At 44.6% G+C, this 23,290-nt stretch overlaps 2 protein-coding genes across 3 annotated transcripts in view; both read right to left on the bottom strand.

Moving 5' to 3' along the window:
* Positions 1-1,073: 1,073 nt before the first annotated feature.
* CELA1 (chymotrypsin like elastase 1) lies at positions 1,074-11,533 on the bottom strand (the record flags this gene model as incomplete). Its single annotated transcript, XM_081058966.1, has 7 exons — positions 11,464-11,533; positions 10,721-10,803; positions 9,462-9,562; positions 8,461-8,586; positions 7,539-7,675; positions 6,209-6,354; positions 1,074-1,241 (listed from the first exon to the last, which is right to left on the bottom strand). The coding sequence occupies exons 1-7, from the start codon at positions 11,501-11,503 to the stop codon at positions 1,074-1,076; spliced, it is 801 nt and encodes a 266-aa protein (XP_080915092.1). The 5' UTR covers positions 11,504-11,533.
* An 8,379-nt stretch (positions 11,534-19,912) lies between these two features.
* The window catches only part of GALNT6 (polypeptide N-acetylgalactosaminyltransferase 6), a 29,280-nt gene continuing 25,902 nt past the window's right edge, over positions 19,913-23,290 (bottom strand). For both annotated transcript variants that reach the window (XM_081061194.1, XM_081061193.1), the window contains 2 exons: positions 22,661-22,813; positions 19,913-21,651 (listed from right to left, as the gene is read on the bottom strand). In XM_081061194.1, the coding sequence (XP_080917320.1) occupies positions 21,538-21,651; positions 22,661-22,813 (267 nt within the window). In that variant the 3' untranslated portion in view covers positions 19,913-21,537. The remainder of the gene's footprint in view (positions 21,652-22,660; positions 22,814-23,290) is intronic.

Below are 23,290 nucleotides of genomic sequence, written 5' to 3' on the forward strand. Positions count from 1 at the left end.
AATAATCCACAAAGGATAATATACAATCACTACCATTTGGCTTACTTTGTGAACTAATAGAGGTGGCAGCAAATGGAAGAACCAGCCCAGAAATGTGATTAAATCCATCTTGGGTCCTATAACTGCACTTCTTCTAGAGGGCTCAATTACAAATAAAAAGACACAGGTAGACAATGTAGAAGCAGTTTTATTTGCTTTTCTGTATCTGGCTCAATCGTCTCCTAGGATGTTTTTTCTTTGATGGCCTCAAGTCCTGTTGTGGATTGAATGAGCATCTTGGGATGGCCGTTGTACTCAGGAAAATGTTCAGTTGTTGGCAATGACCTGAAGGAAAAACCAGTTATATCCACAGTCAACTACTTCTGCCCATCGCCTTTCTTTTTTCCTCAGGGCTCCAAGTTGAGTATGGCCTTGTACTGGGCCATATGGGTAGTTCAGAGGGTTGGGGGGCAGGAAGTAGGTCTCAGCTGTGTCAGGACAGTTCAATGTTATAGGCATAGACCCAGGACTCAGTGGCAAGGACAGACTGTGAAACAGTTGTGAGTCAACGTTCTTGCCACAAGACTCCAGAATGTGTGAAGGCTGGAGGGTGTAGGTGGGATGACTGCCTGAGAGGCTCTCCCACTAGGTCAGTGTATGTAGAGTCTCGCCTAACCCTCATCGTTTACAGTGGTAAAATCTCTTTCCAAACGGTAGAGAAAATTCTCATAATGCCCTTGGAAAGAGCTGGTAGGAGAGAATGCTAGTGCCTCTTCCCTTGCCCAGGAGCATGCAGGCCTCGGAAGCTATTTTCCCCTTGGCTCTGGCTTACGACAGCACTGACATGAGCCTGGCTCAGATCTGTTGTTACCACCATCTTACCCTAAGCAATAAACAATACGGTGAAGCCTGCTTTGTGGGTATGTGAAGGGGAACTCAGGATGGCAGCATTATTGAGGGAAAGCGCACTATGAAGGAAAGGGAAAGGAGGAAAACATATGAGTGTGGTGAGTAAGAGGATGGCTTCCCCTGCCCAACTTTTGCTCCCCAACCCAGCCAGTGCATGGGTCTCCTGGTGACTCTATTTCAACCCATCATTTGAGAGGACTCACATTATTTATCCAAGTGATGTAAGCAGATACCCGGGTGAAGACCGTGGGCTTCCTGGGGACATTACAACCCTGGCTGGACACAAAGCTGGTCACTCCATGGACAGCATACTGGCCATTCACCAAGCAGTTAAGGGGGCCCCCAGAATCACCCTGCAAGGAGGAAAAGCAGAGTCTTAAAATTCCAGATATTTTGACCTTTGGGCCTTTACTTTTGCTTATACCAGGCCCCCCATCTCTGTTTGTGAAATCCTGTACAGTTTCAAAGCTAATTCAAATCACCACTTTCTTCATATCTCCACCATCAAGATGAAGCTCTTTTTTCTTTCTAAACAAGCACAGTACTTCTTCTTTTCTTTTGCAGTATTTATGTCATGTTCTGCCTTGTATTTTGGTTTCGTAATTTGTTTCTACCTCCTACACATATCTATGAGCTTGAGACAGAAAGTAGGTCTTGCTGATTCTTTTCCTTTCCACAATGCTAGCATAGAACTTTGAACATCTTAAGCTTAATAGCTTTTACTGACTTAAACTGAAGGTGGGATGGGAGAAAAGGGTGTTCTAATGATTTCTTTATTCCCAGCGTTTAGACCAATTGGTCTGATTAGATTTAGCATTTAGACACAGGGCAGGTAGTGAACACATATTAAACAAAACTGGGGTGAAGTGGAGAGAGAAGGTGATGAAATGGGTTTACGTGCTAAGGCTTAGAATCAAAGGAACCTGGGTTTATGAAATATGACGTTGACACTCTTCTTACCCAGTTCCCAGAATGCCAGTTCTATAATTCCAGACATAAAATTGGACGATATTTCACTGACCAGCATAAGAGGGAAGACCTAAAGATACTGACATTGGGCGTCCCACAATGAAATGGCCTAGCCAGATCACCTGACAAATCAGTTCACTATAGATGAACGCTACCTAAGGCTCAGAGCTACCTATCAGCTTTTTATTAGGTTGTTGCAAAAGTAATTGCAGTTTTTGCAATTATTTTTAACCTTTTAAACCACAATTACTTTTGCACCAACCTAATACCACCCCACTCTGAAATAAGAGGAGATGGTCAAGGATTATCAAACATTTGAAGAAAGCCTCTAATATAAAAATAAAGATCAAAACAGACAAATAAACAATAAAAAAATGAAGGCAACCAAGAGGGAGAAGAAATGCAGGGAGAAGAAAACAATATAAGACTATGATTAATATTGCATCCATGGTACAAGAACAGCATGCTAGTAAACAGAACATTCAGAAAGTAAAAAGAGCCTTTGGAAGTTATGAATATGATAGTAGAAATGAAAGATTGGAACGGTTGGAGGATAAAGTAGAACAAAATATAGAGAAAATAATAAGAGGACCAATTTAGGAGGTAAATATGTGAATAAGAAATTCTAGAAAGAAAAGTTAAAATGGAGGGGAGGAGATCATCAACCAATAAACATTTTCAGAAACAAAGCTCTGGAGTTCCCAGAATGAAAAAAAAAACCTAGTAGGTTTCCCTCACGATGAGTACATATTATGCAAATAAAAAAGACAATTAGTATTTTCCAGGGAAAACAAAGTTATGCTGGAAATGAAAACGAATCCTAGAATACATGGTTTGGTTGCAACTAGCATTTTACATGATCACAATAAACACTAAATGTTAATCTAATCAAAAGTATTTTGGAAGGTTGAGCTGGTTTTAGGGAAGTACATGCGTAGGGGGTGAGTATGTATGTATAAAAGGAAGAGAGATCCGGATCTCTCATAAGGCCTGAACTGAAAAGTTAAGTAGCAATATAACCATATATATGTTTTAGAGAAGTATGGAGGCAGACATCAAAAACATCAGCTGAAAAGAGTTGAAAGTGGTCCCTTCTGGGGAGAACTCAAGAGGTAGAAGGTACACAATGACTGTTCTTTTCCATCATTAAGCTTCATAGTTTTATTTGCCACCTTAAGCAATTTCATGCCTATAGTTTTGATAAGAATTAAAACTTTAAAGAGAAAAGAACTAGGGAAAGAGACTAAAAGTTCAAATTGGGGGTAATTCTTTTAAAAAGGAACTAGCTTTACCCCACCCCAACTACAGTTTAGGAAAAGATGTTTTCTTTAGATTATGATACTCAAAACAAACAACCTAAATTTCTTCCACCCAAATTCTAATAGGGATCTGAGAGCATTTCTGGGCTAGAGGACAGCAAGTTTCCTGAATTGTATGTAATGCTATTGTCTTATGCTAATTGACCTAAAAAGAAACTATGGCTCTGGAGAGTTAGAGGGCCTGGCTGAGGATTTTAGGACGGAAGGAAGAGCTGGAAAAGAGCTCAGTAGGTGTGGGTGGATTGAGCTGAGAGGGGCTCAGTGAATCCACTCTGAGGAAAAAGGTTGGGGACCCAGAAGTCTGAAAACCCAGAAGACACGCTATTTGGGAAACTCCATTGGGAAGGGATTCAGAGACACAATTGTCTCAGAGAATTATCAATTTGGAGTGGCAGGCAGAAGAAAAGTACTCCAGTTTTCAGTATTCAAGGCCCCGAGAGAGAGCAGAGGGAAGTGAATTAACTCAGAAAGGTTAAACATTAAGTGACGATAGGTGAAGCTGGCTGGCGAGGACCGGAGGAGGTTGCCTTGTGCATTAGTCTCTTTTTTTTTTTTTTTGGCTCCTACTTGCATGTAGAGAACCCAGGATACAGGAATCTTAAGTTTTATACTGGGAGAGCCCTGGGAAAACTGAGATGAGTTGGTCAGCTTCCTTCCATAGTTCTAAATGCTCTCAAAAAAATCTTTTGATTCTCTTTCATCCAGCCTACCAGCCTTCTGCTGGCTTCTCTTCTTCTTTCACCTAGCTTGGACCTCGTATTTGATCTGCAATCCTGTCCTTTTGCCCATTAATGTGGGAAAACCCAGTCCTGGATTAATCCATTTTCTACAAATGGGTCTTTGAATGAAATGGAGTGAATCATATGCCCACATGGTTATTGTGTGGTCTCTAAACTCAGCCTAACAGTAACATTTTGGAAGCCAATCCTTTTCCCATTCGCTTTAACTAATCCAGACCCATACGACCCTTGTCTCTTCATTTTCAGCCTCTAATCTGACTTCTAATTCATGAGTAAATAGAAGCAATAATGCAGAACACTTGCCAACTTCCAAATACCCAGCACGCCTATTCTTTCATGTTCATGCACATTTTGGTGTCGCTCTTCCTGTTCAAAGCCGGCTCCACCTGTACTCTTGGTTCCTTCTTTTCTGTCTCCTTTGGGATCTGGTGCCATCCACTTATTCCCTGTCTTTGACTCTATGGGATCCTTTCCTCTGCCTATTTCACACATTCATTTTCCTCCCTCTTAAAATATCCTCTCCCTCCTTGACTCTTAAAGCTACCAGACATTTTTTGTTGTTGTTCCTCTCTTTCATCCAAGATTCTCGGAAGAGTATTCTGTGTTCCTTGCTGTTTTTTATTGCCTATTCATTCCTCTATCCTCTATCAAGCTTCTTCCCTCACCACTCCACTGAAACTGCTCTTGCCAGAGTTCCCAGTGACTCACCCCCTGCCAGAGAAGTCACTTTATCTGCCCTGGCTCCTGGCTGCGCTGTTTACTATGTGATGACCTATCAGTACTTCCTGAGATATTGTAAAAACCTTATTACTACATTTTTCTCTTGCCTGTAATCCCTCTTAGATTTTTATGGGTTCTTTGTCTCCAACTATTCCTGAAGTACTCAGGTATTTATATTATTACAGCTCTCCCAACTCACTGATCTTTTCTCTTTCTACTTGCCCCTGGTGTCACCTCCTGACATTCCCTAGTGTGGTAATAGTTTATGTTCTAGCCAAGGGGTCAGCAAAGGTTTTCTGTAAAGGGTCAAATAGTAAACGTCTTACACTTTGCAGGACATTCAGTCGCTCTTACAAGTACTCATCTCTGCGAAAGCAGCCAAAAATAATACGTAATGATCAACTATGGCTGTGTTCCAATAAAATGCTTTTTATGAACACTGAAATTTTATATTTTTAATATGTTATGACATATTGTTCTGTTATTTTCCCCAACCATTTAAAAATGTAAAAACCATTCTTAGTTCATAGGCGGGGAAAAATAAGCAGCTAGCCGGCGCTCCATTTGGAGGCTTGTGGGTTGACCTCTGCTCTAGCTAGCTGTAGGGAACACCCTATAATTCTCTGTGTGTCCTAGGTTCTTGGCCCATGTTTTTCTTCATGCTGTTCCTTCTCTCTGAATATGTTTTCCCCTTTCTCCTGTTTAACCTTCAGGACTCACTACAGACTCTACTTTCTCTGGGAAGGCAAGTCTTTTCTGATCCCAACAAGTAGAGGTAAGCACCCATCTTTTGTATGCCCATATCACCCTATGGGTATCTTTATTATAACACTTAACCACATAGTATTACGGTGTCTATCATATGTCTGCTCTCTCCATTCCTCCCCTAGACACTGTTTGATTCACATTTGTATCCCTTGCTCTTAGTACAGTACCTGGCATTTAGATACTTAAGAACATTTGTGAAACTATGCATTAAGAAATCTGTAAAATGGTGTACTGCTGATTGATCTTGTCTAAATAGAAGAAGATTCTATTATATATTTATATATTATATTTGTGTGTATCTATATATATTTTATATATAAAATCATAAAACTGTTTTGTGCACTTTCTCTACTATATTCACCTGTACATACTGCTGTAACTACTACTGGGAGAAAAGGGTGATGGTGGAGGAGCTACAAAAAAAATTGGGTTGATGGAAGGGGAGCTACCTTACACAAAATAACAAGCACCACTCCAGGCCCAGTCCTACTACATCCATAAAAAATCTAGGTCATGAATAAATTCTTAAACACACACATATACCGACACACAAATGTTGGGCCACATACAAGCTTTTGAAGCAGGGACACTAGACAAGACGCATTTTAAGGTTCCTTTCAAATTTGAGATCCTGTGAGACTAGAGTTGCTAGCCCACTCATTCAGATGCCCGAGTGGAAAGTTGAGTCTGTACATGTGGGTGTAAGTAGCTGTGGAATAGGGTCTGAGGAAAAGGTGGGGGGGGCAGTAGGCAGAGAGCGGAGGGACGGGGGTGGGACCCCTCACAGTTCCTGTGTGTGCTCACCTGACACCCTGAGCGGACTCCATCGCCTCCAGCACACACCATGGTATTCTTCACAGTGGAGCCCCAGTAGGAGGTGCTAGAGCAGGTGGCGTAGGACACGGTGGGCAGGTAAGCCTGCTGCAGGGTCTGGGCCAGCTGCCCATTGGCTGAACAGGACACACACCATTGGAGATCAGCCCCAAAAGCTCTCGAGGGAAAAAAACCTTCCACACCCTCCCAAACCTTCCCAAGCTCTGAGGAAAGCTGAATTCAGGGCCAGCTCCTTCTCTCTGCCCATTGCATGTCACCGATACTCCTCTTGTGTCTCTTTATATGGAATGTCTAGGTTCCTTCCTACAGAGGGTCATCCTTGAGTATCATTCCAGCCTCCAAACCACTGATCCTACTCCTGCTTTTTTTTTTTTAAACTCACGAATACCTTAGCTAAGTAACGAGAATGGTCTTGTTTGTTGATAACTTATCTGCCTGTCCTGCTTCCTGCTTACACTGTAAACCCCATGGAGCAGAACTGGGACTGTGCACCCTTGTTTCCACATCTTAAGAGCTTGGTGCTGATTTCCTTTATCTTGCTTTTGGACTTTTCAAAGCCTTTGTACATGAATTATTTCCTTGGACCCTTACAACAATTCTCTCATGTGATAAATAGGAAATTGAATCACAGTAACATTGAATAAACTGAGAGCAGAACTGGATTAGACGTATGTCAGCACCAGGTTTTCCCAGTATATTGGCTCCTGGCAAGGCCTTGCCCCTCTCCAGGCCTCAGGTACAGCCTGGTGGCTGACAAACTTCCCTTCAGGCCTGGCATCTTTGCCCTTCTTGACTACCTCCGCTCATAGCCTCTCCCACCTTTCCATGTTATCTGAATGACATTTCCATGATGACCTTCTCTGCCTTGACTTTTCTGGACCGACAGCTACCCCTGGTTCATTCACTCCAACCCACAGCCCAGTGACTGACTATGGAGGTAGCACGAGGTGTAATGACCACCAAAGTGGGAGCCAGGATACCTGAGTTCTGGCCTCAGCTAAGCAGTTACTAATTAGTCACGTGACCTTGTATAAGGTCTTTCATTTCCTTGGGCCTCAGTTTCCTCATGTATAAAATGAGAGGCTGGTCCATATGCTCTCTGAGGTAAGTTTTTTCAGTGATAAGAGTCCACGAATCTGATTGGATGATTCTGTGGCCTGCTCTTAGCTTGATTTTATGTCTCAGTTATTTTTATCTCTGGTTCCTTTGGTGTCTGGTCCCTGGCTATGAACACCTGGGACCCCAGAAGCGCAGCGAATCCAGATCTATGTGGTAGATGGTACCCATGTAGGTGACTTACTTCTGGTCCTGCCCCAGCCTGTGATGTAGCAGGGGCTGTTGTTAGCCAGGATGGTTCCCTCCTGGGGCAGAACACCCAGCTTGACATAGCGGTTGAGGGTCACGCTCTGGCCCAGGCGCAGCAGGGCGATGTCATAGCTACGGGAGGAAAGGAGACTACTCACTCGCGGGCGCAGGCCTTTCTTCAGGTCAGTATATGCGCAGGCCCTCACTGAGTTTTTGTGTCCCCATAGAATTGGAAATCGAGGATTTTGAAGAAGGAAGGGGCTGACTCGCTAAGTCTCAGACTTGAAGCATGATACACTTGGATTGTTAGGACATTACGTATTTCACAGCAGCTCCTGCTGGTGAGCTCTTGGGGTTGTAGTCTAGCTTTGATCCCTGCAACCCAGGGGGAATGGAGCTTACATCTTTTAGGTATGAGTGGGGAATCAGGAAGGAGCAGAGTGATGTGGTGATGGTAGCAGAGCAGAGTTCTCCAGGAAAACAGATGTAAAATTCTGTGTGGTTCTGAAAGCTCTGTAGAAATATGCCAATGACTTGGACCCCCACATTCTATAGAATTGACCACCATTTTAACTCCTTCCTTTGCAAAAGTATACAGCTCGGTCTTGTAGGAATTTTCTCCTGTAAGATTCATTTTAAGAAACTTTCTTTTGCTGGTGGAGTCTATTCCATAAAATGAATAATAAATAACAATAAAAACGGAAACATTAAACTCTGTAGAGAAGGAGCTTCAGGTGATCCACTCATACAAACCAGCCTACATCAAATACGTACCAAAGACTTTGAAAAATTCTCAAGCTCTCCAAAATCTAAATTCTCAAAGTCCTACTGGATGAATATGAAGGAAGCTAAGACCCCGCTGCCAGCTAGTGAGCCCTCCACCTCCCAGCCCAGGGCCAGCCCCTCCTCACTCTTACCCAGCAGCCACGTTATTGCTGTTCCAGTATGGATGCACGACGATCCTCTGCACGCTCACGTACTGCTCCGTGCCGTCGTTCTGGCTCAGGTTGTGGTCTCCAACCACCACACGGAAGGTCATTTGGCTGGTATAAGAGAAGGAAGCCCTGAGTGATTCAGGGGGCTCACCTCTTCTCTGAGAGTAAAGTTGGGAAGCCATCTTGTATCTTTAGGACAGGAACCCATCTTATCTGGTCAAGGCAGAGGAAGGATGAAAGACCTGGATGATGAAGTAACAAGCTCTCTCATTGCCTAATTTACTAACTTGTGGGAGTGACAAAACTACCACCAACTTCATTTCCCCAGTTTATTAAGCTAAACACCTCACAGGCTGAATATTTCATAACCTGGGGGAGGTGCGGTGAGCATCAATGAAATAATGAATGGCTGTCCGCTCACAGAGAGATTTTGAGGGAAGTATAAACTTCTAGACAAGCAGTTCTTAAAGTGTGGTCCGTGGACCAGCAGCATCAGCATAACCTGGAAACTTGCTAGAAATGCAGATTACCAGGCCTCAGCCTGGACCTACCAAATCAGAAACAGCAATCTGTGCCTTCTGAGTGATTCTGGTACGTGCTCAAATGAGAATCATTGCTCAAGACAAATATGAAAAAATTGTTACTGGCCAGGCATTGACTAGGCACTTAACTGTGTACTTACTTAACCCTCACAATAACTCTACAAAGTAGGTATTATTACCCCTCTTTAGAGATAAAAGAATGAAGACTTAGAGAAGTTAAGTAAGTCATCTAAGGTCACAAAGCTAGAAGAAGGTGGAACAAGATTTGAACCTGAATTTGCCTGATGCCAAAATCTGTGCTCTTCATTATATTCTACTACCTCCCCACGGGTTCCCGAACAGCCACGTAAAGTCTTGCCCTGAGTGGTCAGAGATACATATTCCTCCAGAAGGGCCAGGCTCTTCCGGGGGCTCCGAAAAGCTGGTCTTTGTTTTTCTCACCTGTCCACGCAGTGGGCAGCTGTCATCACCCAGTTCTGTCTGATGAGGGTCCCTCCACAGGTGTGATACCAGTTACCTCTGGACAGGTACTGGAGGGAAATCTAGATGGGGAGGGAAGAAAGGAAGCATAGGTGGTGCTTCTTAAAAGGCTTTGCCCCAAACTGCATGTTACCCGCTTAAATTCCTGCCATCTTTCAAAACATTCTCCAACTTTCTGGGCGAGAGATGGCAACTAGGTTTTGTATGACCTGTCAATAGCTATTGATTCGTTGGCAGTGGCACCTGCAGTGATGGTGAGGAGTGTGTAGATGCCTCTGGGAGCAGCGGGAAAGGGTGCTCCCTTGCGTGGTGATATCCCCTGTGTACCTGGATGCGGGGTGGGGGCAGGGAAAGGCACACACACGCAGTGTGTTTGGCAGCCCTGCTCTAGGCTGCTGCAAAGAGCCAAGAACCCGGGTCCATCTACCTCCATTTCCTCTTGGGAAGGACATGTCGCCCACAAGCTTAGGTCTCAGAGCTTTCTCTTCATTGTTTTCAAAGATATATCTACCCCGTTCACCCACTGCAGCGAGTATTTCAGGAACAGCACTGGAATGTTCACTGCTATCAGTTCACGTCTTCTTCTTTAGCACCTCACATTACACAATAGCTCCACTCCCGAAAATTGGGGCTCAGACTTTTGTAAATTGAATTGAATTTTCATTGCAAGGACCCCTCTCAAAGTGTGGCAATTCACCAGTGAACTTGCTAGTTTTACAGTTAGAATTGCTTAAATCAGAGCCTAGCTGTCCTGTTACGAAAGTGGAAACTCTTTAAATAGCCAAATAAGCAACATGTCCTACTTGGGGGTGGCAGTGCGCTTGAATGCATGACACACTGTGTGGAGAGGGGTGTGTGTGTGTGTGTGTGTGTGTGTGTGTGTGTGTGTGTGTGTGTGCGCGCGCGTGCATAGGTATGTGGAGTCTGAGGTGTGGGTCTGACACACAGTCTTATTAGTGTGGCATCAGTGGTCTTGCTGGGAGTGTAAATGTGGGCACCGGAAAGGGTAAGTGTAGTTGATGTTTCAGTTCCCTCCTCCGAGTCTTCTGCATTTAGAAAAACCACCTAAGCCCAGTCCCATTCATCTTTAAAATCTAGAATCCAGGCAGTTGGAGAGCTTCCTGTGCATAAGGACATACACAAACACATGTAATACTGTATATCAGCGCCCAAGCAACTCTTATTTTCTTGGAAGTCTGGGGCTGTGAAGAAACACCCACCTGAGAGGGCCAGGCGTTCCTCTGGGCCTCGGTCCCTCCAACTACCCGGGGGTTGGTTTCTGGAAAGTCCTGGGTACTGTGTCCTTTTCGGGGTAGAAGAAAAGTGAGTGATGAGTAAGTATGGGGTCAGCTGAGGGGGAGGGTTGGGGTGGGGGGTAGCAGCTGTGCTTTGCTGGCACATTCACAGTTCCTCCCTAGCAAGTGAGGGGCCCAGTGGTGAGTTCTCTGAGCTCCTTTGGAAAGCAGGGGAGTCTGAGTGCCTTCTGCTTTCCCTGGGTGTCCCCCAAACTCTGGCGTGTTATGAAGGACCTATCTCAAATCATCAGGTTGGGGCCTCAGAGGCTCCTTGTGATCTCAGCCTTTCTCAGGCTCATCCCTTGGCCTGAGGGGACCCCCCTTCTCCCTAACCTTCACCCCCAAACACAACACAGCTTTGGCAGGATTCTCTAGGGGGCAGGGACAGCAGGGCACCTCCCATCCAGGCACCTGCTGAGGATGTCTTCTTCTCAGTGGGAGTGGTAGGAAATCCCAGGCCCCTGGAAGAGGCTTCTCTCTGCTTCATGAGGGGCCTACATGGAGAGGGACCCTGACCTTTCCTTCACGGGCCTCAGGAGAGTGAAGACTCACGGGCAGTGTCCCACACACCCACCCTGGGGTGAAGAGCAGGCCTAGGCTTGGGGATAGCTTTCTGGCCCTCCTGCTCAAACCCCCTAACTAGAACTCAGGCCACATGACCCACTTACCATAAAGGACCAGGGTGGCGAAGAGCAGGAAGCGCAGCATGTTGCCAGCAGAGCAGACCACTGCCCCCTTCCCATGGAACAAGCCCTCTTTATACTCCTCTTATCAGCAGCCTTGCTGACCTTCTTTCTGCCAGCTGGCAGGGCTGCGGGTGCAAGGCAGGGAAAACCACAGGTGACATGGAAATACACATGAAAAGATTTCTTTTCAAGTAAACTAATTTATCTGTTGTTCAAAGACAGAACAAGGTCAGGGCTGAATTAATCATCTGCTTTTAGTTGAAAAGCATCCAACTCTTTTTCAGAAATAAGGCGGAGAATCAGGACTGGCTTTTCCCTCAGGGTGCTTCCTTCATAGCCTGTCACTGCCTCCTGTCCTCAGTGGCACTACAAGCACAGAGACTCATCCTGTGCACCAGGAGGTAGGGGCACAGGGGAGTGGAGGAGGGAAGAGGGTGGTTAGCAAGAGGAAGGAAGAGGTAGCAACATCTCCCTGTGCAAAGAGGGCGATGGGATGTTCCCCAAGGGTGCAGACATAGGTGTACATGCAGGGAGGTAAAAGCAAAATAGGTTCAATGGAGGGAATTCTGGTGGAAGAGCGTACTAAGAAACAGGTCTGGGGAGACTCAGATGGAGAATCATAGAGAGAGCTCCCAGAGGAGAATGTGAGGCAGGTTAGAAGATGGAGCCCTCGGGATAGGGAGATAGTCTGAGGGCGGGCGATAAGGGTAGAGGGCAGGGGAAGCAGGAGGTAATGAGCCGGTGTGTCCTGCAGGAGATGAGAGGCAGAGAACTATGGGTGGAGGGTGATGTAGCAGAGGGAAACTTAGAGGGAGGCAGGAAAGTCACCTGATCCACCTGGGGGCTTTTGTTCCCTAGACACTCCAATTCAAATTGCATGCCTGCAGTTGCTGGAGAAAGCCTGGAAAAGCTGTTGAAAGGAGTTCTGTACAAACTGTCACATTTTCAGGTCCTTGAGCTATTCCGGGGAATTGCACTATGACGCTCAGGTAACCTGGAGGGCTCCCTCTCCTGTCTAACCCCCTGCAGTCTAACACCAAGTCGAGCTTGGGGAGGCGCTGAGCTGGGCTGGGAAACCAGGGCTTCTTTTGTCATTCTCCTCACACCTCCCTGCCTCCTCTGGAGACAGCTCTAGCCTCAGGATGAGGAGTCTAAGAGGAGGTTTTAGAGCTCTCTAAAAGTTACCCCTCAACATCACACACTCCAAAGTGAACCTTTAAGGGCAGGGCCAATATCACATCCATCGTTGTACCTGTGGCTTAGCCCAGAGAAGCCCAATCTGCATTTGCTTAAAAACTAAACTCTTTAGCACTGCACGTCAGACCCTCACAACCAGTGTCTAACCTGCACACCCAGCACCATCTCCTATGCTGGTCTTACTCTTTTGTTGTTGTTCTCCTCTTAGGGGGAAGCATAGGCAGTGGCTTCACTTTTTTTTTTTTAATCTTTAAAAATTTTTTTTTGGTTACAGTTGATATTCAATATTATATTGGTTTCAGGTGCACAGCATAGTGGTTAGACATTTATATAACTTACAAAATGATCCCCCGTTAAGACTAGTACCCCCCTGACACCATACATAGTTATTACAATATTATAGATTATATTCCCTAAACTGTACTTTTACATCTCTATGACTATTTTTAACTGCCAGTTTGTACTTCTTAATCCCTTCCCCTTTTTCATGCAACTCCCCAACCCCCTCCCTTCTGGCAACCATTAGTTTGTTCTTTGTATCCATGAGTCTGTTTCTGTTTTGTTTGTTTATTTTGTTTTTTAGATTCCACATGTAAGTGAAATCATATGGTATTTGTCTTTCTCTGTCTGACCTAGCATAATACCTTCTAGGTCCATCCATGTTGTCATAAATAGTAAGATTTCATTCTTTTTTATGGCTGAGTAATATTCCATTGTATATATACACCACATCTTCTTTATCCATTTGTCTTTTGACTGGAACATTTAGTCCATTTACATTTAAAGTAATTATGGATAGGTATAAAGTTATTTTCATTTTAATAATTGTTTTCTGATTGTTTTGTAATTCTCTGTTTCTTTCTTATTCTCTTGCTCTCTTCTGTTGTATATTGATGACTTTCTGTAGTGTTATGTTCGGATTCCTTTCTCTTTATTTCTTATATATATCTCTTGTACATTTTTGTTTGTTTGTTGTTACTATGTGCTTCACATATACCAAGCTATATTTATAGCAGTTTTAAGTTGATGGTCGCTTAAGTTCAAACACATTCTAAAATCACTACCATTTTTACTCACCCTCTCCATGTTTTTGTCATTTTTTTCACTTCTTTTGTATATTCCTTAATTTACTGTTGTAATTACACATGATCTTCCTATTTTTGCCTTTTAACCTTTGTACTAGCTTTAGTATTAGCTGATTTACTGCTTTTATTATGTGTTTGCCTTTGTCAGTGATAATTTTTTTCTTTGTGATATTTTCTGATTCATATTTTTTACTTCTTTTTCTTCTTAAAGAAGTCCCTCTAACGTTTCTTGTAATACTGGTTTGGCGGTGATGAATTCCTTCAGCTTTTTCTTGTCTGGGAAGCTCTTTATCTTTCCTTTGATTCTAAATGATAGCTTTGCTGGGTAGGGTAATCTTGGTTGTAGGTCCTTGCTTTTCATCAAGGACTATTTCATCACAACTATTTTGTGCCAATCCCTTGTGGCCTGCAAAGTTTCTTTTGAGAAATCAGCTGACAGTCTTATGGGAACTCCCTTATAGGTAACTAGCTGCTTTTCTCTTACAGCTTTTAAGATTCTCTCTTTGTCTCCAATATTTGGCCTTTTAATTATGATGTGTTTTGGTGTGGGCCTTTTTGGGTTCATCTTGTTTGGGACTCTCTGCATTTCCTGGACTTGTATGTCTATTTCCTTCACCAGGTTAGGGAAGTTTTCTGTCATTATTTCTTCAAATAGGTTTTCAATCCCTTGCTCGCTCTCTTCTTTTGATAGCCCTATGATGTGAATGTTGTTACACTTGATGTTGTCCCAGAGGTCCTTTAAACTATCCTCATTTTTTTTTTCTTTTTACTGTTCTGTTTGGGTGTTTTCTGCTACCTTGTCCTCCAAATTGCTGATTTGATTCTCTGCTTCATCTAATCTGCTGTTGATTCCATCTAATGTATTCTTCATTTCAGTTACTGTATTCTTTATTTCTGACCAGTTCTTTTTTGTTTTCTACCTCCTTTTTTAATGTTTCTTATCTCTGTTGAAGTTCTCACTGAGACAATCTACTCTTCCCCTAAGTTCATTGAGCATCCTTATAACCAGTGTTTTGAACTCTGCATCTGGCAGATTGCTTGTCTCCATTGTGTTTAGTTCTTTTCCTGGGCTTTTTCCTATTCTTTCATTGGGACACATTTCTTTGTTTTCTCATTTTGGCTGCTTCCCTATGTTTGTTTTTATGTATTAGGTAGGGCTGCTACATCTCCCAGTCTTGGCAGAGTGGTCTTATATAGTAGGTTTCCTGGGGGGGCCAGTAGTGCATTCTCCCTATTCACCTGAGCCGGGTGCTCCAGGGGTGTCCCTTGTGTGAGTTGTGTGTGCCCTCCTGTTGTAGTTGAGCCATGATCACTGTTGACACATCAGTGGGTGGGACTGAACCTCAGACTGTCTGGCTGTGTGGACTGGCCATGACTATAGCGGACAAGTTATTGTGCAGGGACTGACCCCATGGAGCAGGATTCACTTTAGTGGGGCTTTGGTGCCTGCTGAGTCCATCCTTTGGGTGTGTTGTTTGTGGCACTAGTTGGGTGGTGCTAGTTGTAGTCTGAAGCCAACCACCAGGTGTGTTGGTTCTGTGGCCTTTTGGGAGGGGCTCCAGTTCAGGCCAAGGTCAGCCACTGCCAGTGTCTGGCTCTGGGCCACCTGGTCGGAGCTACAAAGTGATCTGCAGTTGGTAGCTGCCTGTGCTGGGCTTGGAGGTGCCTGGGAGTGGTTATGTTGTGAACTGAGGTTGGCTGCCACTAGTGCCAGGCTTGGAGCTGCTTAGTAAGTGGTACAGGGCATGCTGAGTCTAGCTGCTGCTCGTTTGGAGTTTGTGGACCTTTGAGAGATTTTAGGAAAGTCCACAATGCAGGCCCAGGCCAGCAGCTTGTGTGGGCAAGTGGTCTGGGTGGGGAGGGGGTCTCAGGGAATCCACAGAGCAGGGCTAACAGTGTTAGCTAGTTGGCAGAGACACAAATTAGGCAACCCTTAGCACCTGCAGGCAGTACGGGGAAGGGATCAACAAAGAAACAATGGCTCCTGTGGCACTTTAGTCCCAGAGAGAGCTACGCTGCCAGCCCTCACCCTGAAGCTAGTCAGTTCAGTTCCTTCCCGTGTCCCTCGTACTTTCTGAGCTGCTGTCCCTTCCCTGGAGCTTAGAGCGAGTGTGAGTGAGTGTGCTTGGGCCCTTTAACAGGATACCTAGGTATACAGCAGCCCTCTGTCTCACCCAGACTGAGTCCCTGCTGATTTTCACAGCCAGATGTTGGGAGGACTCCTCTTCCCAGCACTGATGCTCTGGGCTGGGGCACCCAGTGTGGGGTGCTTCTCAGAGGGGACCTCTGCAGCTGAGATATATCTCCTGATTCGTAACTGCCACATGTGGGTGTGGGACCAGCCCGCTTCGCATCTCCACCCCTCCTACCAGTCTCAGTGTGGCTTCTCCTTTATATCCATAGTTGTAGGAGTTCTGTTCAGCTAGTTTTCAGGTGGTTCTCAAAGGTGGTGGTTCTATAATGTAGTTGTAATTTTGATATTTGGGCAGGAGGCAAGCACAGCGTTCACCTATTCTGCCATCTTGACCAGAAGCCTGGCTTAACTTTCAAGGCACTGCATTTCTTTTGACTAAGCAATTCTAATTCTAGGAATACATCCTTTTGAATTAAACACAGCACAAAAATTAATGTACAAGGATGTGGATTATAGTTTGTCACAAAACTTTGTATAGTATAACCCAAAGCGAACTATAGATTCATTGCAATCCCTATCAAAATACCAATGGCATTTTTCACAGAATTAGAACAAATAATCCTAAAATGTATATGGAACCACAAAAGACCCTGAATGGCCACAGCAATCTTGAGAAAGAAGAACAATGTTGGAAGTGTCACACTACCTGATTTCACACTACATGGCAATAGTAATCAAAACAGCATGGCCCTGGTGTAAAAACAGACACATAGATCAATGGAACAGAATAGAGAGCCCAGAAATAAACCCACACCTATACAGTCAATTAATCCAGGACAAAGGAGATAAGAATATACGATGGGGTAAAGACAGTCTATTAACAAACGGTGTTGGGAAAACTGGTCAAATACATGCAAAACTGAAAGTGGACCACTTTCTTACACCATATAGAAGAATAAACTCAAAATGGATTCAAGACTTAACTGTAAGACCTGAAATCATAAAACTCCTACAAGAAAACATAGGCAGTAAACTCTTTGACACTGCTCGTAGTAATATTTTTTTGGATATATCTCCTCAGGCAAGGGGACCAAAATAAAAAACTAAACAAATGGGACCACATCAAACTAAAAAGATTTTGCCCAGCAAAGGAAACTATCAACAAAACAAAAACAGAACCTACCAAATGGGAGAAGATATTCACTAATGATACATCTGATAAGGGGTTAATATCCAGAATTTATAAAGAACTCATACAACACCCCAAAAATAAACAATCTGATTAAAAAATGGATAGACAGTTCTCCAAAGAGGACATACACGTGGGCAATAGACATGAAAAGATGCTCAACATCACTAATTATTAGAGAAATGCAAATTAAAATCACAATGAGATATCACCTCACACCTGTCAGAATGCCTATCATCAAAAAAATCAATGAGCAACAAGTGTTGGCAAGGATGTGGAGAAAAGGGAACCCTCGTGCACTGTTGGTGGGATTGCAAATTGGTGCAGTCACTATGGAAAACAGTATGGAGATTTTTCAAAAAATTAAAACTAAAACTACCTTATGACCCAGCAATTCCACTCCTGGGTATTTATCCAAAGAAACCCAAAACACTAATTCGAAAAGATATATGCACCCCTGTGTACAGTGCAGTGCTATTGACAATAGTCAAGATATGGAAGCAACTTAAGTGCCCATCAATAGACGATTCTTAAGAGGAGTTGGAACATATGTACGACGGAATATTACTCGGCCATAAAAAAAGAATGGAATCTTACCATTTACGACAACATGGTTGGATCTAGAGGATCTTATGCTAAGTGAAATAAGTCCGACAGTTAAAGACAAATACCATATGATTTTACTTATATGTGAAATCTAAAAAACAAAACAGAAACAGATTCATGGATACAGAGAATAAATTGATGGTTGCCAGATGGGAGGGGGGTTAGGAGGATGGGTAAAAAAGGAGAAGGGATTAAGAAGTACAAATTGGCAGTTAAAAATTGTCCTGGGGATATAAAGTACAGCATAGGGAATATAGTCAATAATAATATAATAACTATATATGGTGTCAGGTGGGCATTAGACTTATTGGGGGTATCACTTAGTAAATTATATAAATGTCTAATCACTATGTGGAACACCTGAAACTAATATAATATTGAATGTCAACTGTAATTGAAAAAATTTGGGGGAAAAACCTTTGTATAGTATAGTTGGTTACAAAGTTTGTTGCAAAATTGGGGAAAATGTAAGTATTCATCAATAAGACAAGGTTAAAGAAATTGGGTTTAACCACATTATGGAATATTGTGCAGCTTTTAAAAAGAATGAATTAGACTTAAATGAACTAACATGAAAAGACGTCTTTGATCTAGTGAATGAAGAAATCAAATTGCAAACAATACAGTACGTGTATATTTATAGATTCATAGAAAAACGGTAATGGAAGGGTTTGTACCAAGCCGTAGAGTTATTACATCTAGAAAATGGGTCAATAGGTGTAGGAGCATTGTGAGGATAAATTTCACTTTTTACTCATATGTTTCTGTATTATTTGACTTCACTACAGCATGACTTTTGTAATTAAAAATAAAGAAGAACTTCTGGAACTTTTAGCTATTTTTGACAATGGCACCAATACCCTTCAAGAGAGAACCCCAAAGGGGGCCAGCCATTCCGTGCTAAGGCAAGTCTTCTGGAACCAGGAGACAGGAGCACAGGGCTAGCATTACGGTTGTCGCTTAGCTCCGAGAATGGTCAGAGGGGTGGCTTTTAAGGACGAGTGCAGGTGTCAGGTTAGGGCAAGAGTAGCCTTGGCTAAAGAGAGGCCAGGAAGCTGGTTTCTTGAGCCTCCCCACCACCGTCAGTGCTCTCTCCCTCTTGACTACCACCCTTCCCTAGTCCCTTCCTCACCCTGAAGCCGGGGCCTCCTCTATAGACATGGCTTTGTGTCTCTTCTACTGCCTCTCTCACTCCCTGTGAGTTCCTTTTAGTCGCTGGGAGAGGCTGTGCTGTTCCGGGCACCTTGGTTAGACACATACTATAGGACTGGGCTAGGGAGCTATTGGGTGATGCTATGGACTGTGTGAGGGTTCCTGGGATAAATGGCAGCTCCTCAATGCCTGATAAAATGACTGGACGTTGAATGCAGTCAGCAGTAGGGCTAGGATTAGAGTTAGGGACTGGGGCTCTGTATAGCTTACCTATTAGCATGGCATTCAAAGCCTTCTCAATAGGGCCCAACCCATTGTTCCATAGGGCTGACTTACCCAGTAGACACAGCAGGCATAGTACGTAGGGTCTACAATACTTTTAGGGACCCCAAAATGTTTTAGTTTTCTTTAAAAATCAGAAGAAATAAAATGAATGTCATCAGCCTGGATTATATTCATCTTTCTACCAATGCAGTTGTAAAATCTGATTTTAAATGTTTTTTTATGAAGGCGAAAGTGCCCATGAAAGTCATGTGACCCTGATCTTCTAGCTTCCATATCCTGTACTCCCTCACGTTGATGTCCTTTTGGTTTCCCAGATCCACTTGTACCTTTGTCCCTGTGTGACTTTTCTCATGCTAGATTGCTACTAGTGTGAGGTCTTTGCATATTGAGTCCCTCCCACCTGAAAACGCATCTTCTGAGGTCTAGGGTCAAAGGTCACCAGCTTTGTGAGGCCTTTCCTGATTCCCCTAAATGGAAGGCATGGTTCTAACTCACCTAGCACATCTCTGAACACTTCCAGGCTTGTCATGACTTGCTGGTGTCTCTGTTTTCCCAGCCAGAGTGTGAGTTCCACAGAAGAGCCTTATCTTGTAACTCGTGTCTACATGTGCTTGACACACAATATGTAGGCTAGATGAGGGGCCAGGGGATATTTGGGGACCAGAGACAGCAGACAAAAGACAGAACTTTTCAGATGTGTGTAGTTCTTCACTGCCTGAATCAACTGATTCTCCAAATGGATCAGCTAAGGGACGATACAGAAGAGGAATCCAACACAGACTTCCTTTACCAAGGCCGTAAAACCTTTATTTCCACTGGGATGTCATGTCCAATTTTCTTCTTTCTGGGAAAGAACTTTCCGCTTTCCCTACTCCAGGTCACACCCTGGCCCCTCTTTTTCTTTTGGCTGGGTTACCCCGGAATGTTTCCTCCACAGGGTCCTGCAGGCTCTCAGAGACCTAGGAGATTTCCTGTAGAACTGCGTTGCTGGGAAGGAGGCAGCTGAGGTCCCATGGCGCCCTCACGTGGTCATGCCCAAGATGACAGCCTGCTACTGAAAGTCAGAAGTCCTCTTGGGAGGAATGTATGTCCTCTTCTAGGCAGCTGGGCTCTCTCATTCAGGCTTCAGTTGTATGTGTGGGGTCCAAGTTGCATGGAAAAGAACTGACACGCATGTCGGATCTCTTCCATGTGGGGACTGCATGCAAGCACAGCAGACAAGGCCAGTCATGCTCGACTGACTACATCCTGTCCCTGCTTCCTCCGATTTCCCAGGGCTCTTCCCAGGGCTCGTTATCCTTATCTGAGTCCTAGCCTCAGGGCTGCCAATGCCGTGCACGTGGCCTTGGGCAAACTACTTCACTTATTTGGCCTTGGTTTCATAATATGAAAATGATAAGATTGGGCTAAAACCACGGTTTTCAAATTGTGTTTATGGAACTTGAGAAGATCAGGGGTTGGTGGGCATTGCCCTCACCCACCCTCAATTTCACCCATGGCTACTCTGCCTTTTGTTTACATTATATATGAGGCATTGGAAAAAGAGTTCTGGGACTTAAACCTGAGAAACACTGGCTCCTGAGCTTTTTTCCAACATTAACATCCCAGGATTCCCAGCCCAAATGTAAGGTCCTTTATGGCTCCCTGGCCTCCCGTTCTAGGCTTTATGGAGACCGGCCAGCCAGAACTGATCAGAATGGAGGGAAGAGAGAAAGGGAAGGCTGACGGTTAGCTGTCTAGTGTTCTTGTGGTGGTAGAAGGCACCGTGATTCGGTGTTCAAGATCAAGCCTGTCTTGCTCCAGGCATCCACTAGCTGTGGGACTATCAACAAGCTCCTTTACCCCTCTCTGCCTCAGCTTTCTTATCTGTAAAATGGGCATGGTGGTTCCTGTTCTGCTTTCTCACAGGATTATTGTGCAGATGAAGATAAAGGATTCCTGTCAGGGTGCTTTCTGTAAACTGTAAACGGCTCTAAGAACTTGGGGTACTATTAGCAAGGGAGGCTCTCTTAGACCTCTCATCCCTGTTAGAATATACGATTTCACTAGCTTCTGTAGGTGCTCTAGCTGACCAGGGATTTAGGATATGGCTGCAGAGGTGCCTTTCTTGAATTCAGCATTGCTGTCGTGGGCCCTATCTCAGATGCCTTGTCTGTTTTTGAAGTTTCTGTTTCTAGGACAGAAGGAAAGCTCTAGGCCAAGTATTATGTGTTCTTAGTCTCTTCCATCCATGTGCAGGAAAGAAAATGGGCCCCGTGTTGTTGCAAGTAGGTAGGTCCTGCCTTGAGATCCAAAATTGGGTTCAGAAATCCATCTTTAAGGCCTGCAGAGAAATGGATGATTGGGTTCCCCAAAATACTATTTCCTGAGAGGCATGTGGGAACAACCCACGGGGAACGCTCCGAGGCCTAGATGAATAGCCAGTGCTGGTGGGGGTCACTGGGATTGCAGGAGGCCATGGCTGGCTTTTTGTTCTCAGACGTCATACAGGTCCCAGATCCTGAATTCCTGATGAGCTGGTCCTAAAAGATGACAGAGTAAAAGGTCAACCTGGGCCTCAGACCTCCCAACAGTACTACTAGGGGCCAACAAGATGGGTGACAGCAGATAAAAGGCAAAAAACCCAACAAGGTACAAAGAGAACACCTCCAAGTTCCTTTCCTTGGATACCAGACACTCAGGGATGCATTCCTGAGTTTCCCCGTGTCTGCTGCCAATTCCCCATCCCCAGCTGTCGCCTGGAATAGAGGAAGGACCACGGGCTAACCAAAATGCTTCCAGGGACCCCTTCTCCAGACGGCCAGTCTTAACTGAAGTCCTGGGCCACTGCTGCCCACTTGTACTTTCTGCCTTGGATCCTATTTAGACTCCTCCCTTTCTGGAACCCCAGGGGTAGGCTCTTCTTTCCCTAAGTCAGAGACTGGGGATGGGGTCGATTGGGGTGTGGAGGCTCACTGGGGCTGCTAGTTTGGGCCCAGGACTGTAGAAGTACCATGCTAAATCCTGAGGTAGTGCAGGGTAATGGAAGGAACCCGTGCTTTCCAATCAGACTTCTCTGAACCTCGCAGGTCTGAACCCCAGGCATGCGGTTTCCTAGTGATGGCCTTGGTGTAGTCACCCCCTTGTTGAGCTTCAGCTCACTCCTCTGTAGAAATGGGACCCCACCTACTTGGGAAGAGCCTCTGCAAGATTCACCAAACCACTGTATGTGAGCGCATAGCTTTGCGCCTGGCACACAGAGGGCAGGCAGGAACCACGAGTGCCCCTTCACTTTCATCTGCTTAGGTTCCGTCTAAAAATACTTAAACCATGACAGAGCTGGCCATGGGCCATAACCCCTGACCACATCTTTATGCCAGCCATCACCAAACATTACTTAAGCCCCGGGAACCCCGCCTGCGACCAAGCCCACACTCTCCATGCTTTCTGTCCTCCTCCAGCTCAGGGATCTCGGGCATAAGATACAGGAAGTGAGGGGGGCAGTGGTGGTCCCAGCTTCTTGATGCTGAGCTCCCTGGGCGTCTGACTCACCTGGGTCAATTCCCATTCCTCGTCCTTGGGGACTTGGCTGTTTTTGCCAGTGAAATGACAGCTCCTAAGGCCCAGGGCGCCAGCACTGGCATGTAGACACAGCTGCTTTGCAATGTTGTGGCGAAGGTCCCTCTGGGTCGTGTACTCAAAGTACTAGAAGTCAAGACAAAAGCAGGTTGAGGGACAGGCGGGAGTGTGCCCACCACCTTCTGCAGCCATCTGCCCTAAGACACCAACCACAGATGGGCTCCTGGGGAGGGAAGCGAGCGGGTGCCAAGACTTTAGTAATTCACCTATCACTTTCGGGATTTTTTTTTTTTTTTTTTACCATATCTGGGTTATACTGGAATAATAGCTTTTTAATATTTTTTCTTTACAATTTTAACTTAGCTTCATTTTTAAGCATTACCTGTAAAGCCACGTTGTTTGATATGCTAGTGTGTTTTGTTAATAGGTTACAATGAAAATAAAACACGTTCACCAGTATACCTCCTACAATCATTGTGCAGGCCAGTGGTACAGGGCCTTGCTTTAGGATGACTTTGTCTTCCTATGTGTATATCGACAGCCTGTTCAGTGCCCCAAGCCTCAACTTTCCTTGCGTCAATTATGCTTCAAGTGCTTCCTTAC

Source organism: Rhinolophus hipposideros (genome assembly GCF_964194185.1).
Source record: "Rhinolophus hipposideros genome assembly, chromosome: 9".
Lineage (NCBI taxonomy): Eukaryota > Metazoa > Chordata > Mammalia > Chiroptera > Rhinolophidae > Rhinolophus > Rhinolophus hipposideros.